The sequence below is a fragment of the Pleurodeles waltl genome, chromosome 9 (assembly GCF_031143425.1).
Source record: "Pleurodeles waltl isolate 20211129_DDA chromosome 9, aPleWal1.hap1.20221129, whole genome shotgun sequence".
NCBI lineage: Eukaryota > Metazoa > Chordata > Amphibia > Caudata > Salamandridae > Pleurodeles > Pleurodeles waltl.
In genome coordinates, this window is record NC_090448.1 from 982,106,661 (window position 1) to 982,122,818 (window position 16,158).

The following is a 16,158-nucleotide window of genomic DNA, read 5'->3' on the forward strand; positions in this document are numbered from 1 at the left end:
GAAACACTAGTCACTCCCAAGTAGGACCTGCAACATTTGACCTGAATTCCAGGGATCAATAACATTGAAATGCAAGACAAAATCTGATAACAAATGAGGATTACTCTTTTCTAGCAGTCAGCCATTTACTTCTACACAGTCTGAAATGTTCTCACCATGTCATGTTCTCTCAAGAGAGACCCAAATTACCAAAGGTCATAAAGCCAGATGATCAAGATCAGTGGCGGGGAAAAGTCAAGGAGAACAACATGGCTGTTCTACTAAAGCAGCACATGCTCCCTTAAGGTCAGACAACATCTACATGTGCTCCTTAGTTAAACTGAAAAGGTCAGCATACCCGAATCGAGTAAACCTTCTGGGATCACAGAAATCCTGAAAATTGTTATCCCAATTATGATACACAGCTCTTTGGAGGAGGAATCCTTTCCCATCCAAGACACAACTAGGTACCACTTCACGTTCATACTTGATGGAAAGAATTTGAAGGATAGTAGTTCTCTAAGAATGAAGAAAAAAGGAGACACGTATTATGTAGTTCTCACCTTCGAGGGAGGAAACAGTCTGATGATGCTATCAGCATATTCACTTTCATATTTTAACACCCAATAACGCAAGCTGGCATGGGCAAAAGTGTACCATCATTCTTGTTGAGGTAAAACATTGCTGGGGTATTGACTATGTAAAATGGAGCCCAGTTGTTTCAAATCAAAAGATCAGAGGCCTTAAGCAACAAGAATATAACTTTTTACTCAAGCAGACCGAAGCAAGTGCTATAGGGATTAGACTAAAGGTCCTGTTACAGAGTTTCACAGGGTCGTGCACATTGACTAGTCTGAGAAATGTGTGGCGACGAGGACTTCTACATCCTGAAAGATAAAAGGAACCACCACTAGATGATTCGTTTGCAGGGTCTTCTTTAATCAGATGAGAGATAGGAGCATGCAGCAAGTGTGTGGTTGTAGCACGAATCTATAGCAGGTATTGATGAAGCAGGATAGTTTCATTCTAAGAGTATCAAAACAGACCTCAAAGAAGCCTTTACGCCCATAGTCATCTAAAATCAAAAAATCTGGAGTATGTTCTTTGCATGAATAATAGTGAGGGGGGGCTACGATATTTCATAATACTGACTTGCAGTGAAGCTCGCCCCCCCCCCATGTGAAAATGGAGGCTATTAGAAGGGGTTCGAGAAGTTACAGATTAATCAAATAATAAGCTCAAACTGTAAAGGAGAAACTATAATCAACTGAGGGTGACAACAGAGACCAGCATGCTGACGAGAGGATGATCATAATAACCAGTAATTAGAACAGATGTGAACCAATGCCTGCTTTGCAACCAGAACCTTGGTAAAGCACAGAGAATAAACATGCAGTAGCGTTATGGAGCCGCCTGGGCCTTTTGCTAAGCTTTCAGATAGAAGTTGTCCTTCTTAAATTATATGGCAGAATTAGCCCCCCTGTTTTTCACTCTTTGAGAATTTGGGAAGGTTTAACTGAGGAGATTAATGATGGGTAGAGTAACCTCATGTTGTATGTCCAATGCAAAAAACTGTAAAACAATATTAACCTCATTTATTGTGGATGGTTCAATGGCATTTGGTTCCAGGTGTTTATTTTTTGTGCAGCAATTTATAAATGTATAGGGATTTATATACTGTAAATCTAGCTAAAAAGCAATGGAACATTTAACGCAGGGAGCAAAAGGCAGGAGCACAGGTGGGGGATGAGGGAAGGGATGCAGGCGAGACGAATGGTATGAAAAGATAGGGTGCATCATACAGAGATTTACATGTGGCTAAGATGTTGCTTGAGGGCCTTCAATCACTTCTTGAAGAAAGGGGTAAATGGAGAGGGCAGGGTGCCTGGATGGGCAAGGTATTCCAGATCCTAAGAACATAGCATGATAAGGGTTGGCATAATATCTTTACCTTCCTGCATTTCTTTATGGTGTGACTGTGAGCTGGAGACAACTTCCTGTGCGTTCTCCTCTCAATCTTGGAAAACGATAGTTTTTGTCAACTCTCCATGCATTATTCTCCCCACTCTCCCCCCAAGATGTGGAAATATGGTCTCTGTTTGTAGGTGGAATTAAGCCAGGCCTGCATCTTTTTATGCATGGCTATAGGAGAAGTAGAATGGCCTGGATTATTTCTGGTCCGTATTCTTGGTCAGCGAGCTGTTAGGCCTGTCACATCTATTTCTATGGTTTGTGAAGTAATTATATACATAGTAGTCCCTTCACCTGTTTTGTTCAGTTTCACATTTTAAGACTGGGGTATTTTAGTGGAGGATTACTGGAAATGAACAAATACAACAAAACAGCTGCCTTAAAGCAGATAAGGATCTCATAATTGGAGGGTGCACAAAAAGGGTTTGTTATAAAAGAGCAAATGCTAAACCTTCTCCTTGCCCTCAGTCGTCAGATACAAGTGCAGGCCTTACTATGCACAGACACATCAAGGCTCATCCCTCTCACCACTGAACTTAACAACCATCTGTGCAACTCATCAAAAACAAAGATGTCTGCTTATTCTCCATTACAGCAGTGTGGCAGAAGTGAAATAAGAGATTCTTGGAAATGTGAAACCTCAATCCACATTAAGCTGCAGCAACTAGACAGAACTTCACTCACAATCATTTGACAAAGATGAAATGAGTAATTCTTATGAACTTCTTTGTACCAAGTGTTGCCATATTGAAACTCCATAAAGGGTGAACTTTAGGAAATCTGAGAGGGGATAGGTCACTATATGCATGGTGTATGAAAAAGGGATCTAGCCCACTAAGCCGCTAAGCTCCCATTAAATCTGGAAAATGGCCAGTAGCATCCCTCTGGAGGTACCAATCTTGCCTTCCTAGGACTTTTGGGTTCATGACGCAAAACAGACTGGGAAAGAGCTTCTGCTTGTGAAACCCCTGTCAGAAATGCAGTACAGAATTCCCTGGTGTTGGAAGTCTCACAGCGACAACTAGGTGCGACTTCTTTAGCATCTGGGGTCAGTGTCCACACTTTAGCTGAGCTGGCATCTAGAAAGCATGCATGTATGAGTCTGTAATGACACAATGGGACAGGTTCCAGTTTCTAGTACTGGGCTGCAAAACTCCCCTGGAACATTGATATTGTATCATTCAACCAGTAAGGCACATAGGTTACTCAAGGATGAGTAGTCATGAGGGGGGTGTCTTAACAGTCCCATCCTGTTCTATAGAGCCTGCCTGGTAGAACAGACAACAGAGTACAGAGGTCTGCGCAAACAGGGGTTAATCACTTCATAGTACTGGACCTTTTTAGAGGGAGGAATGGTGAAGATATTGATTTATTGATTCAAATTACTGTTTCGGGCCTTCAATTTCCCCACTATGTACTGAGCAAGATCAATAACTCCCATTCCTTCCACCCTTGGTCTCCTGAGGTCAGAAGCACACTTAAGGCTATCAACATTAGATTAAGGAAGGAAATGAGAAAGACAATCCCTGAACCTTCTCAAAACCCACTCCACTTCTACAGCTAAAATACACACTCTTATCCATGCACATAGAGAGTAAAAGGCTGGCTTGTTTCTTCGGCGGCCAAGAGATGCATCCAAACTCATGTGTTATGTTAAAGGTCATCTAAGGAAGAATCATGTGGCCATGCTGCAGCCCCTCAGTGTTTTATAAAAGTGATCGTGAAAAGTCTGTGTTGCCCCAGGTTCAGGGTAGTACTTTGAGGCTTCCTCTTCCAAGCCATGTATTGAGGGCGACCAGGGGAGGCCAGCTGCTCCTGGGGTCAGTAATGCGCTTCAGGCTTGTCCTCGCGTCAAGGGAGATTAGCGGCGCTCTCTTGTGACAAGAGGACAGAAGCTCATCAAGACTCCACGCTCAGCACCACTTGTTGGGGGAAACCAGGGCTAGAAAACGCCTGTTGCTCAGGAGGTCGGCACCTCACTTCAGGCTTCACATAGGCTCTCGTGTGCTAAGGGGAATCAAGCGTTCACCTGTGCCTGCAAGGCTCCGTTCCTCCGCGGCAGCTAGAACGGGCGCCGTTTTTAAGAGGCCGCGAGTGTGCAGCACTCCGGGGTCTATTTTTAACCCCTCCACAGCTCCAGCTCTGAGGGCTTCCTAAGTGACAGCAGCAGCAGTGGCAACATGCCAGAGGCCCGGATAAGCCGGTAAGGCAGCCGGTATGAGGGAGGCAAACGAGCAGTCGCTTTATATAGACCTCGAGGAGCTGCTCCTGCCCGGTCAGGTGCGGGCCCGCATACTGGGCACGCTTGCAGTCCCCGGGGGACGCCCGTGAATCCTGCGTAAGGCACCGGCTCCTAGTCGTGCAGTGCCTCGGGGGTTTCCCGGCGCCAGGGGCTCTGGAGGGGAGCCAGCCGACTGAGCAGCCGAGTTATTATCAGCAGGTGGGCCGTGCTGGTGGTCTCGGTAATAAACACAGGGAGCCCTTCCACATGGCACCAAGAGCACGGAATCTCAGCAATGAGAGATAGCGGCTCGCTAAACACCCTCCGCGTTAAAAGCTCATAACGTGCCTCGCCCTGTTCTAGCATGTGTGTAACGTTGAGTGGACTTGAGTGAAGGCACAGGACGTGCTTCTGCGGGGGTTAAGATGCCCGAAACCAGCGAGGGGCTGCGCGCAGCCCTCACTGTAGGGCAAGTGTCTGCTGTATCCTTCCGCTGCTGAGCATAACGTTCAATCTAATCGCGTGACCGCGTCACCCCTTCCTCTGTGTCCGGGGAGGGGGGAGGGTAGAGGGGGCTAGTCTCCCTCCCAGAAGAAACGTGAACTGGGGAATAATTTAATCTTTGGACGTCTCTCGGAGGGACGGATGCTTGATAACCTTCTCTCGACTTAGGGAGAGGGAGGTTTGGTGCTACTTTGTAGCAAACTGGAGATGTGCCGTGTGTGGGGGGTATGTGCTGTGAAGGAGAGGCGTGCGCCACAAAAGTAGGGGAAGCTTTGAAAGGGTTGCGGGCTGGGCAATGTGTCTAGCCCTAATCCTTCAGTGTTTGTTTGGGGTGTGTTTTAGGATGTGTAAGTAAGGGGACGTGGACCAACTACCTAAGTAAGGGAGCAGTCTAATTAACAGGGACACCCTTTGTAAACAGAGCCTTCATTCAATGAGTGTTCACGAAGGGAGCACAGCAACACGATGGTTGTTGAACTGTTTGTAGTAAAATTAAATCCGACAATGTTGTATTGTGTTTAAACATGAATGCCAAATGCCACAAGGCAGTTTAAAAAACGTGCACACATTGTAAGATCGCCCAAGACGAAGTCACAAAGTGACAGGGCATTAGTATAAAACTGCCTCAATCACTAGCTTAGGGTAAAACATAATTATGATGACCACCAAGTCAGGGAATGGTGTGCATCATTCATGCCAGTGATAACACGGGCACAGCCAAAGAACGTGAATATCAGTGCCTCGGGGCAACGAACGTAGTAAAATAAAGCACGTTATAAGAGTACCTCAGTGTCGCAGTCCAACGACCAGACACAGAAATCAAGCACATTCTTAGATACTGCAATTGATTAATGCACCTCCTGCAGAGACATTCGGTATACTAAGTCAAACTATTTTAATGACCCTCTGATTCGAGTTATTGATCTACTGTTGTGGGTAAGCAGTAATGGATTATTGGCAGAGGAAAGGGTGGTGTACATAGTGAAGCATTTGGAGTGTGGGAATGGCACATGTAATATTAATTGTATTAGTATTTGTATAGCACTTGCTACAGTTGGAGAACTTTTTGGCGAGTATCACGCTACTCAGGAACCCGAGAGGAATTAGTGGTGGATCACTACAGAGAAATAAGAGTACAGTATTAGTATTATTATGAGTTAATTTGAACAGAAGCTATGCAAGACTGTTAGTTGGATTGAATACCATAATGGAGGGATAGAGGAGTGAAGAATCCCAAAGTGTTAGTTGGGATTTTATAGTAATTGGTTGAGGCTTGGGATGAGTAAAGGAGAGATTGAGGGTGGAAGAGTCTTTGGAAAGGGGTTAGGAAGATCATAGTAGCAGGAGGGGTTTGGTTTGGATGAGTCAAAGGTGAGATAAATGAGGGAGAATTTAGTAGGGTTGTTTGGGAGATCAGGGTAGTAAACTGAGGTTTGGAGTGAGGTAGAGGAGGAAAGAGTTTTGGCAGAGTTATTTTGGAGATGAAAGTAGTAGAATGGGTTTGGGATGAAGGATTGATTAAGAGAGACATAGGGTAATATGGAGATAGAGTAAAGCATATGAGAGAGTAAAGATTATATTATTATTTTACATATATATATTTAATTTGTTTTATTTATTTTTATTATGTATATTTTGAATGTTATTTATAGATTTAATTTTATTTAATTTGATTTATTTGATCTCTAGTATAGTAAGAATAGAGTGATAAATAAATAGCTATGTAAATACATAGTAAGGGAATGTATATGCAAGGAATAGAACAATGGGTATATTATGAGAAGAAAAGTAGTATTGTATAAACACAGACTTTCAAAGTTTTTAATATTTGAAGTTAATTAATAAGTGTAGTTTTCTAACATTCCTTTATCTTTCCTCAATTTTTCAATAGCAAAATGCTTGCTGTTAAATAGTTAAGATAACAATTGCTCACTGTGATACAAAAAAAGAAAGCAGGGATGCCTAAGAATCTAATAAAACAACTGATCTAGGAGCTATGCAATGAACATGTTAATATGTATACACACACATATATGTGTGTATGTATGTATATATATATATATATATGTATACATATATATATATATATATATACATACACACACACACACACACACACACATATCTGTGAGTAAATATACCATGAATAAATATACATTTGATAAATAGGCTTACCTGTGGTATAGTGCACCCTGCCCTAGGGCTGTAAGGCCTGCTAGAGGGGTGACTTACTTATGCCACAGGTAGTGATTTGTGGGCATGGCACCCTGAGAGGTGTGCCATGTCGACTTTGATGAGGTGCTGGTGAGGAGAAAAAGACAGTGTGTATGTGCTTGGTGAGGGGTCCCCTAGGGTGGCATTATACATGCTACAGCCCTTAGAGACCTTCCCTGGTCACAGGGCCCTTGGTACCATGGGTACCTTTTACAAGGGACTTAACTGTGTGCCAGGATTGTGCCAATTGTGGAAACAAAGGTACAGTTTTACGGAAAGAACACTGGGGCAGGGGCCTGGTTAGCAGGGCCCCAGCCTACTTTCAATTAAGGTTGGCATCAACACTAGGCAAAAAAGTGGGGGTAACCATGCCAACAGTGTCACTTTCCTATAGGGCCTATTTTTTAAATAATTTATTAATATGAAATAGTAACAATACATATTTCTTAAAGAACATACATATCTAGAATATATCCATACTCAAATTATAAATATTTATCAACACAGGCATATGCAGTCCATTGCTGTTTGAATATGGTGGTTATGAAGGAAAGAGCCAACTCTTGAGTAGTCTTCTGAAGGCAAGAAAGTTATCCGTGGATCTTATATTTGGAGGTAATGAATTCCATAGTCATGTTTATTAAACACCTTTTCATCCATAGACAAACCTAGATAAAGGCCATCAATCTATCAAGAAGGTTTTTACCCAGCAGGAGTTTTGGAGGGGCCAGGTGAACATCCACATAATTCTAACACTGGTGATGGTCACAAACCCAAATATTTCCTACCTTTCCCCCACACTATGAGTTTCAAAATTTGTACAAAACAGATAGGTCTTGCCGCAGAGTGGCCAAGGCTCCATGTGGCGTTTAGCGTTCCTAACCTAGGAACTTTTTTTGCAATTTCTGCTTCTGAGTTGTCCGAGGTCTGCAGGCCGCAACATGACATAACTCAATAAGCATACATTTGGCTAATTGAAGAAAGTAGCATCTTGAAAGGTCCTCAAACGTTGACTTTCCGAGGAAGGTGTTTTAAAAAAATATAGAAAGCACAGCAGCCCCATGTTTAGTCAAGCTCCTCCCTAGTGCCTTTCACATTTCTTGTCCCAAGGCTTCCTCTGAAGGGGACACATGTCAATGCAGAATCAAACAAGAGCAAATTCTACCCATGGTCCTTAGTGAGGCATAACAGGCTACAGTCCCGGAAAGAGTATAAGGAATACAATTCCTGTGTTAGGCAATTCAGCTCCTCCTATTCCAAAATGGAGAAGCAGAAATCTGCAACAAGATAGTTGGATTAACAGGCCACCAATACTCCGAATAGGTGCTTTACCCGGCATGCAGATCAATAAAGCACTCAATTGGGGAAGCAAGGATAAGCGATTAGTTCTTCCTGCCGCAGAGTATGTTTCTTGTGATACCACTCACATAGGTTTCCCTTAGTGGAGCCAAAGAGGTCACTAGGTCATAATGTAGAAAGAGGAAACACAAAAAAAGAGTTAAGGAGGACAACAGAAGCCCGCAAAGAAAAGCTGGCAATAGAAGAGAGAGTGAGTTAACAACTGAAGGAGGTGTTACCACTGAGGTACTTTTAAAACTTAAATCTACTGAGCTTGATGCAAGAACTAAAAGAAATGTCACTGTGTTGGCCTGCTTTACAACGGGACTCCGACACTTCTGGACAGGAGAACAGGATGATCCCACAATTATGGACACGAGAACAGGATAATGAGTAATGCACATTACGGTACAGTGCACTCGAGTTTTCAAAAGTCTGATGTGTGAGAACTAATTAGCATACTTCATGACATCACAGGAATTGATGTCAAACAAACTTTAACTTCTGCGATACCAGAAGAAGGGATATCCATACAATGATAAATATGACAGCAACACTTTACTAAAATAGAAACAAGGATTCCAAAAGTAGTGGAACAACATTTTGCATTGTGTCCAAAATTACTTGTCATATTAACTAAAGCAGTTTGTAAGGGCTTCTATGGTGATGGAATTGCTTTCTAAAGTCTTTAAATCTCCCATGATCTGCCCTGCACACAGAACAGCTTTAGGAAGACTTGTATTTAGAGTTCACATTCTAGCCCCGTCTTACTATTATGACTTTTAGCATGGTGTGAGTGAGAGCTCAACCAGATCTCCAAATGTGTGAGTGAGACATGTGATCTCTGAATCCACTTGGAGTGAGGCGAGCACATGCTGCTGGGAAGGAATTCTAAGCTGCACAATTACTAATAGTAGTGGGTGAGTCACAGAAAGTTCAAGCCAAATGCCAGGCTCTGGCTCAGCTCAAGGTACTCCTACACCCTCAACCCCAAAACAAGCCAAGTTTTCATCTGCCACCAACACTGTAAACTCATGTGCCAAGAATTGAAGACAAAGTTTAAAACTTTGATATTGAGAAGGGGAGAACGAAATACCTATTGAGTGGCTGAATTACATAATGTGAAACCAGAAAACCTGGGATCATTCCTGGCTTCCCCACTTGACCAAACTGTGTGATCCTAGGCAATATTTTCCACGGCTCTAATTTTATAAACTTTCGTACAATTGAACTAGAAACTTTTTGTTGTTAAAATCTATAAATTATGCAGTAGATGATAGGTTATGTGGCAAATGCAAAATTATGCAGAAAACGCCGAGGCATTGCATATTTCAAGTGGCCCTGGGTACAGATGAAAAATCCCCTGCCTCATTGGTAAATACACTTTTGGCATTATCGTCAGGGCACGAATGTTTTTTTAGGTTCATGTTAAAAAAGCTATCAATTTTAATAATTACCGCTCAATTCACTGAGATAATCCATTGTACCAAGGTGTACATTTCCACAGGTAGAAGAAATACACTTTTGAATTTTTAATCATTTTAACTGACGTAGCTTGCATGATTTACAAGTCAATCATTTTCAGGGCTCGACTCGTGTACGGGCTCTTAGAGCCTAGTCACACTCTTGGCTTTCATTTCCCTGTAATTTTGTTCTGTCGACTGCCTCTAATTACCACACCCGAACAATGGCGGACGCGGCTACTCCACGCACACAGATCACCAGGGCATTCTGGGTAAGTGCACACTTTAGTGACCGAACTGATAATTCTGTTCTTCGCCACGTAAATATTTTGTTAAGTGTGCTTAGGGAGGGAGGTAAAGATGAGAATTCTAAGACAGGACAATAAACAGAGGCAAGGAATGGATGTGCATCCCCGAGGCAGAAGTCTGCATCCGTGTTGACTTGTTTCTCTCTTATTGTGTCGAGGTGGGCATGAAGGGAAGGGGCATCCAGCTAGTTCCTGTGGTTTGTTCAGTGGTAACACTAGTTAAATGTTCCCCAAATGAGGTGCCTTTCTTAAGAAGGCGTCGCTCACCTCCGTAGGGCTGCCAAGCGGTTTCTGGGAAGCACCAGCATCCAGAAGTACCCTACTTCTGGTGAGAAGTACCAATGATCACAATCAAACCTACTGCAGGAGGCAGGCAATGCACGCTATACACGGCCACGGGTTATGTACTACAATAGTTACTTGCACCATGCAGAGATGATGCAGCCAGGGTATCAATCTCTGTCCAAAAGATTTTCGTCATACACTGTCACTAAGGGACAAGCGGGCGGGGGGGTGGGGGCAAAGGCATGAATTAAAGAGGCTCTGAGCAATGGACAACAGATTGTGACCAAGGGACAAGACACTGAGTTTAAGAGCCTGTGGCCATGAGACTGAAACCAAGGGACAATCAACTAGAACCCGAGCATGGGGATGAGACAGTCAACCAGAACTTAGGTAGTAGGAAAGTGCAAAGGGACAAAAGACTGTGACAGAGGGACAAGACACTGACACCAACAGCTTGGGGCTGTGAGACTGAGACCACGGGAGACTAAACTGAGCAGCAGAACATGGGGACACGCGACAGAAATCAAAAGCTTGGGGCAGTGAGACTCTGACCAAGAGAAAAAGAGACAATGACCGAGTGACTTGCATCAAGGGTCAAAAGACTGAGACCAAGGGACAAGTAACTGACACACAGCATGGGGAGAAGAGACGGACACTCTGAATTTGGGGCAGTGAGACTGCGTGCAATGGACACACAATCAACAATCAACAGTCAGAGCTTGGGGCAAAAGATAGACCCCCACAACTCGGGCAGTGAGATTGCATCTAAATACATGAGAATGACACCAAGGGGCAAGAAAAATTCTCCAGAACTTCCGGTAGAGACATCATGATCATGGAAAAAGAGACTCACATCTAAGGACAGGCTACTGACACCAGGATAAAACCAAGGGTCAAGGAAAAGACAGCCAGGGCAAGGGAACAAGAGATAGACACCCAGAACTTGGGGCAGCAAGACAGTGATAAAGGAACAAGAAGCTTTGACCAAGGGACAATAAGCGAAGACCTATAACCTGCAGTAGCGAGACTGCCCAAGTAACAAGAGATTGTTGGCAAGGGACCAGAAACTAACTCCAATACTCTGGGGGAACGAGACACTCAACAAGGGATAATGGAATAAGATCAAGAGGTAAAATACTGAGACCAAGAGGAAAACAGTTAACAGAGGAAAGGGGCGAGAATCCAATTGGGACCGAATTTTAGGCAAACCCCCTCTATGCTCAACTGAGCATAGGAAACAGCTTGAGAACACTGTCGGCAGCAGCTATGCCACACTCCACAGGCAGGATCAGGGGACCTGTGTGTCCCATACATAGCCCACTGAGGATGGAGACATGGGGTGTAGTATCCCAAAGGACCCTCCTAAAGAAATACAGTAACATGATGAAGGTGGCTTATGCTTCTGCCCGCAAGGGCCTAGGGAAAGAAGGGGAACACCGGAGGCCTGGGGACAAGATACAACACCACAGATCAAGATGCAGACACCAAGGAAAAAGAGACCAATACCACAGAAAAAGAGACTGACATCAAGAGACATGAGACTGACACCAAGGGACAAGAGACTGACACCAAGGGACAAGAGACTGACACCAAGGGACAAGAGAAAGACACCAAGTCCTGGGACAAAAGACTGATACAGACGGCCTGTGGGCAATAGACCAAAGGCCAGAGGACACACAGCTAACACCAAGGACTTGGGGACACGAAACTGAGACATGAAGCTGACACCAAGAGACATGAAGCGGACACCAAGGGACATGAGGTGACACCAAGGGACATGATACTGACACCAAGGGACATGATACTGACACCAAGGCCTGGGACAAAAGACTGATACAAACGGCCCGTGGGCAATAGACCAAAGGCCAGACGACACACAGCTAACTTAGGGACACGAAACTGACTCTAAGGCCCACAGCACTACCATCATAAAGATGCTAAAAGCAGGTCATGAAAGAGACGTTTCAAAGGAGGACGCACATATCTAGACATCAGCTACAAAGAGTGTATATCAGAGACCCTTTGCCTTGAAAACACTTTCTTAAACAGAACCCGCTCATTTCACAGCCGTATTCAGCATTGGCATCGAAGGGAGGGGTTTTGTGAGCAGGAAAGGACTGTGCCACGCCAGCTCAGAACCAGTCATCAATAACACAACGTTAGTAAGATCCTTACCAAAACAGACACCACGGTGAGGGACGAAGGTTTTACAGGCAGCAGCAATGGCAGACTCTCCGGAAATAACAGCCTTGGTGATCAGATCTTCCACGTGAGCCATCAGAGCTGGAAGACAAAGAAGGTGTCAGGCAGGGGTGTTACACGGAGGACACTCAGCAGCAATCGAGGACAAGTGTGGCTCGTGAACCTTCTTTGCAAATAATGGTGTGTGTGCATGTGTCAGTGGATCTACGACAATGTGCAAGGCTGTGTATCGGTGTATCTGTGAGAGTGTGCATGAGTGTGTCAGTGGATTTATAACAGCGTGTGCGTCAACATATCTAAGACAGTGCATGCATTTCAGTGGAACTATTGCAATGGACACGGGAGCGTCTCAGTGGATCTAAGACAGTGTGTATGAGTGCTTATAAGATCCCTATGACAGTGTGCATGAGCACGTGTCAGTAGATTTATGACATTGTATGTGAGCATGTCAGTGGATCGAGGACAATGTGCACAAGCTGGTCAGTGGATCAATCGCAGTGTGTGTGCCTGACCGCAACAGTGGGTGTGAGACAGTGTGCACCTGTGTGTGTGTCAGTGGAGCTGATCTATGACGGTGTGCATGAGGCACGTGTCAGTAGATCTATGGCAGTGTGTAGGAGCGCGTATCAGCGAATCTACGACAGTGCATGAGCAGGTCAGTTGATCTGCGACTGTATGCATGAGCACGTTGGTGGATCCCCGACTGGGTGTACATGAGCACAACAATGGATCTATAGAAGAGTGCATGTCAGTGGATCTATGGCAGGGTATGTGAGCAGGCCAGTGGATCTATGGCAGTGTATGTGTATGAGAGCAGGTCAGTAGATCTAGGACAATGTGCACAAGCGCATTAGTGGATCTTTGACAGCGTGTGTGCCTGACCACGCCAGTCAGTGTACAGAAGTGTGCATCAGTGGATCTATGGCAGTGGTTCCCAACCTGTGGTCCGGGGGCCCCTGGGAGTCTGCGAAGCCTTCTCAGGGGGTCCGCGAGAGCCTAGAAAATTAAAAAATATTAACAAATATTGAAAAATTAGGTCCCCAGCTTCCAGTAATGACTCAGGCGGGGGTCCCCGGATTCCCATGATGATTCCGTGGGGGTCCCTGGGTTCCATTAATGTTAAAGTGGGGGTCCACAGAAACCAAAAGGTTGGGAACCACTTATCTATGGCATTGCGCATGAGCGCACGCCCGTGTATCTATGAGTGTGTATAAGTGTATGTCACTGGATCTGACAGTGTGTGTGTTCTTCAGCACATCAGTGTATCTAGGACAGTGTTCATGAGTATGTCAGCGGATCTAAGACAGTGTGAATGAGTTCATGCCAGTGGATCTAAAACAGTATGCAAAGGCATGCTCAGTTGGTTTAGGACCGTGTGCATGAGCGCGTCTATAGATTTATGGTAGATTGCATGATTATGGCAGGGAATCTATGATAGTGTGTGTGCATGATTGTGTCAGTTGATCAATACCAGTATGCATGATGGTGCCAGTGGATCTATGATAGTGTTTGCATGAGCGTGCCAATGGATCTAGGACAGTGTACATGAGCATGCCTCAGAGGAGCTGATCTGGGATTGTGTGCATAAACACATCCGCAGATCTATGACTGTGTGCATTTAAGGCAGGGTGCATGACTTGTGCATTAGTGCATGTCAATGCACCTATGACAGTGTGTGTGCATGAGTGTGCCAGTGGGTCTATGACAATGTGCAGCATGAGGGCATGTCAGCGTATCTATGACAGTGCATGTGAGTGCGTTAATGGATCCATGAGTGTGCGCATGTGCTCGTCAGTGGACCTATGATAGTATGCATGAGCAGGTGTCCGTGGAGCTGATCTAGGACAGTGTGCAAGAACTTACCAAAGATCTATGGTAGTGTGTGCTGCAGTGTGTCAGTTGATCTATGCCAGTGTGTTCCAGAGGACCTAACAGTGCATGAGTGTATGACAATGGATCTACCACAGTGTGTGGGTAGGCACAGCAGTATATCTAGGTCAGTGTGTGAGCGACTTTGTGGATCTATGACAGAGTGAATGAGGGCATCAGCCGATCTCTAGCAGTGTACATGCATGTGTCAGTCGATCTATGACTGTATGTGCACGAGCACGTCAGTGGATCTAGTACAGTATGCTAAAGTGGATCTAGGAGATTGTGCATGAGCGTGTCAGTGGAGCTATGACAGTGTGCTTGAACTTGTGCCAGTATGCTACAACCCTACTTAGATCTATGGCAATGTGCAGCCATAAACCTGCGTCCACTGGATCAAAGACACCGTTCATGAACTTGTTAGATTATGATGTGCGACCCCATGTCAGTGATGGGGTGAATTAACTTGCGCCAAAGTTTATTTCGCTACGCCTTCATCTGTCACAGTTCTGCACGTGTTGCAGGGTTTCTCTTCTTCCGTTATGAAGGTGAACGGGTAACTAACAGGTAAGGTGCTGCTCTTTGAATATCCGAGATATTGAGGCAAATTGTGTCAGTGGACTAATGGTACGACAGCGCCCACTACTGTACACCCACAGCAACGCAACGGAACTTGGCCTCAGCTGCAGAAGCACATAGCAATCCGATGGGAGCAGAAGGGTAGCAGGATTTTGTTATGTCGTAAGACTACAGATTTCTGCTGACATCAACAGGAAAGTCATTGGACCCTATTCCGAAAGGGGTTTACTGCCGAAAATACTGCAATTACGCCTCGTCGGGAATTCCAAAAAGCACTCCTGGTAGGGAGGTGTAATTATTTAGTACTGCATGTTTCACTGCTACGAGTGCAGAGAATTAAATCCTTAGTAGTAAATCCCAAGCAAGGGGAGCGAAGTGGGCGCCACAAGGCGTGTATTGCTTTGAAAGTTTATAGACTCCCACAAACATGTAACACCAATCAGATCCGATCCCGGAAACGGTCGAAAGGTCACTCACATTACCCAAGGGCTCGAGTAAGTCCCTCCTCGGACAGTGGAACAGATCACTCCCACATTTGGTTAGGATGTGGGGGAAGGCCTTTGCCTACAGGGAAGAATGTTTTACCCATGGATAAAAAAGAAACATACATGCAGGTTTCCGGACAGGGTGAGTAGGAGCCCGCGGGAGATGTTACATGAGTTTCCCAGAAGTAAGCTTGGTAAACTGCTCCTGACACAGCTTTCCAAGAATATACTTCTGGGAATGCTTGTGAACTGAAAAAATGTAAAACGTTAAGGGAGATGTAAATCATTCCGCCCACACTTTCTGTTTGAAATCATATGTCTGTCTCGTTGAGGCTTTCTTGCATTAGGGGTGATCTTCAGAAAGTCACCTGAAACTGCAGCGGCCTCAATACCAGACTTTAAGGACCCAGAACCAGAGGTTGACCTTGCGCTTCAGAACGGAGGAGATGTCTGAAACAGACTGGGGAAACCATGGCAGGCTGGAAACTGCACTGGCTGAAGCTCTGGGAATCCAGCCTGTCTGGCGAAAGCCTGGGCAATCACCATCACTGGGGGCCATGCCCTGTTTGATCGAGACCACACCTAGAACATTTCTGCTTTGCTGAACTTTGCTCACTCAACACTAATAGATTGCCCACTTGTTATCCCTGGAAGTTGAGCTCTCGCTTTCAGGGAACCCTTCAAGCTTGAAAATCTCCAGTAGCTCCCACCTGAGCTCCCACTAACTGCCTTTCTGAGGG

The 16,158-nt window shown here is 44.9% G+C and overlaps 1 protein-coding gene and 1 long non-coding RNA gene across 6 annotated transcripts in view; one reads left to right on the forward strand and one right to left on the reverse strand.

Moving 5' to 3' along the window:
- Positions 1-16,158, reverse strand: part of TTLL5 (tubulin tyrosine ligase like 5) — an 899,574-nt gene that overhangs the window by 785,184 nt on the left and 98,232 nt on the right. For all 5 annotated transcript variants that reach the window (XM_069208446.1, XM_069208447.1, XM_069208448.1 and 2 more), the window contains exon 13: positions 12,459-12,566. In XM_069208446.1, the coding sequence (XP_069064547.1) occupies positions 12,459-12,566 (108 nt within the window). The remainder of the gene's footprint in view (positions 1-12,458; positions 12,567-16,158) is intronic.
- Positions 1-16,158, forward strand: part of LOC138260193 (uncharacterized) — a 331,452-nt gene that overhangs the window by 268,298 nt on the left and 46,996 nt on the right. The window lies entirely within an intron of this gene.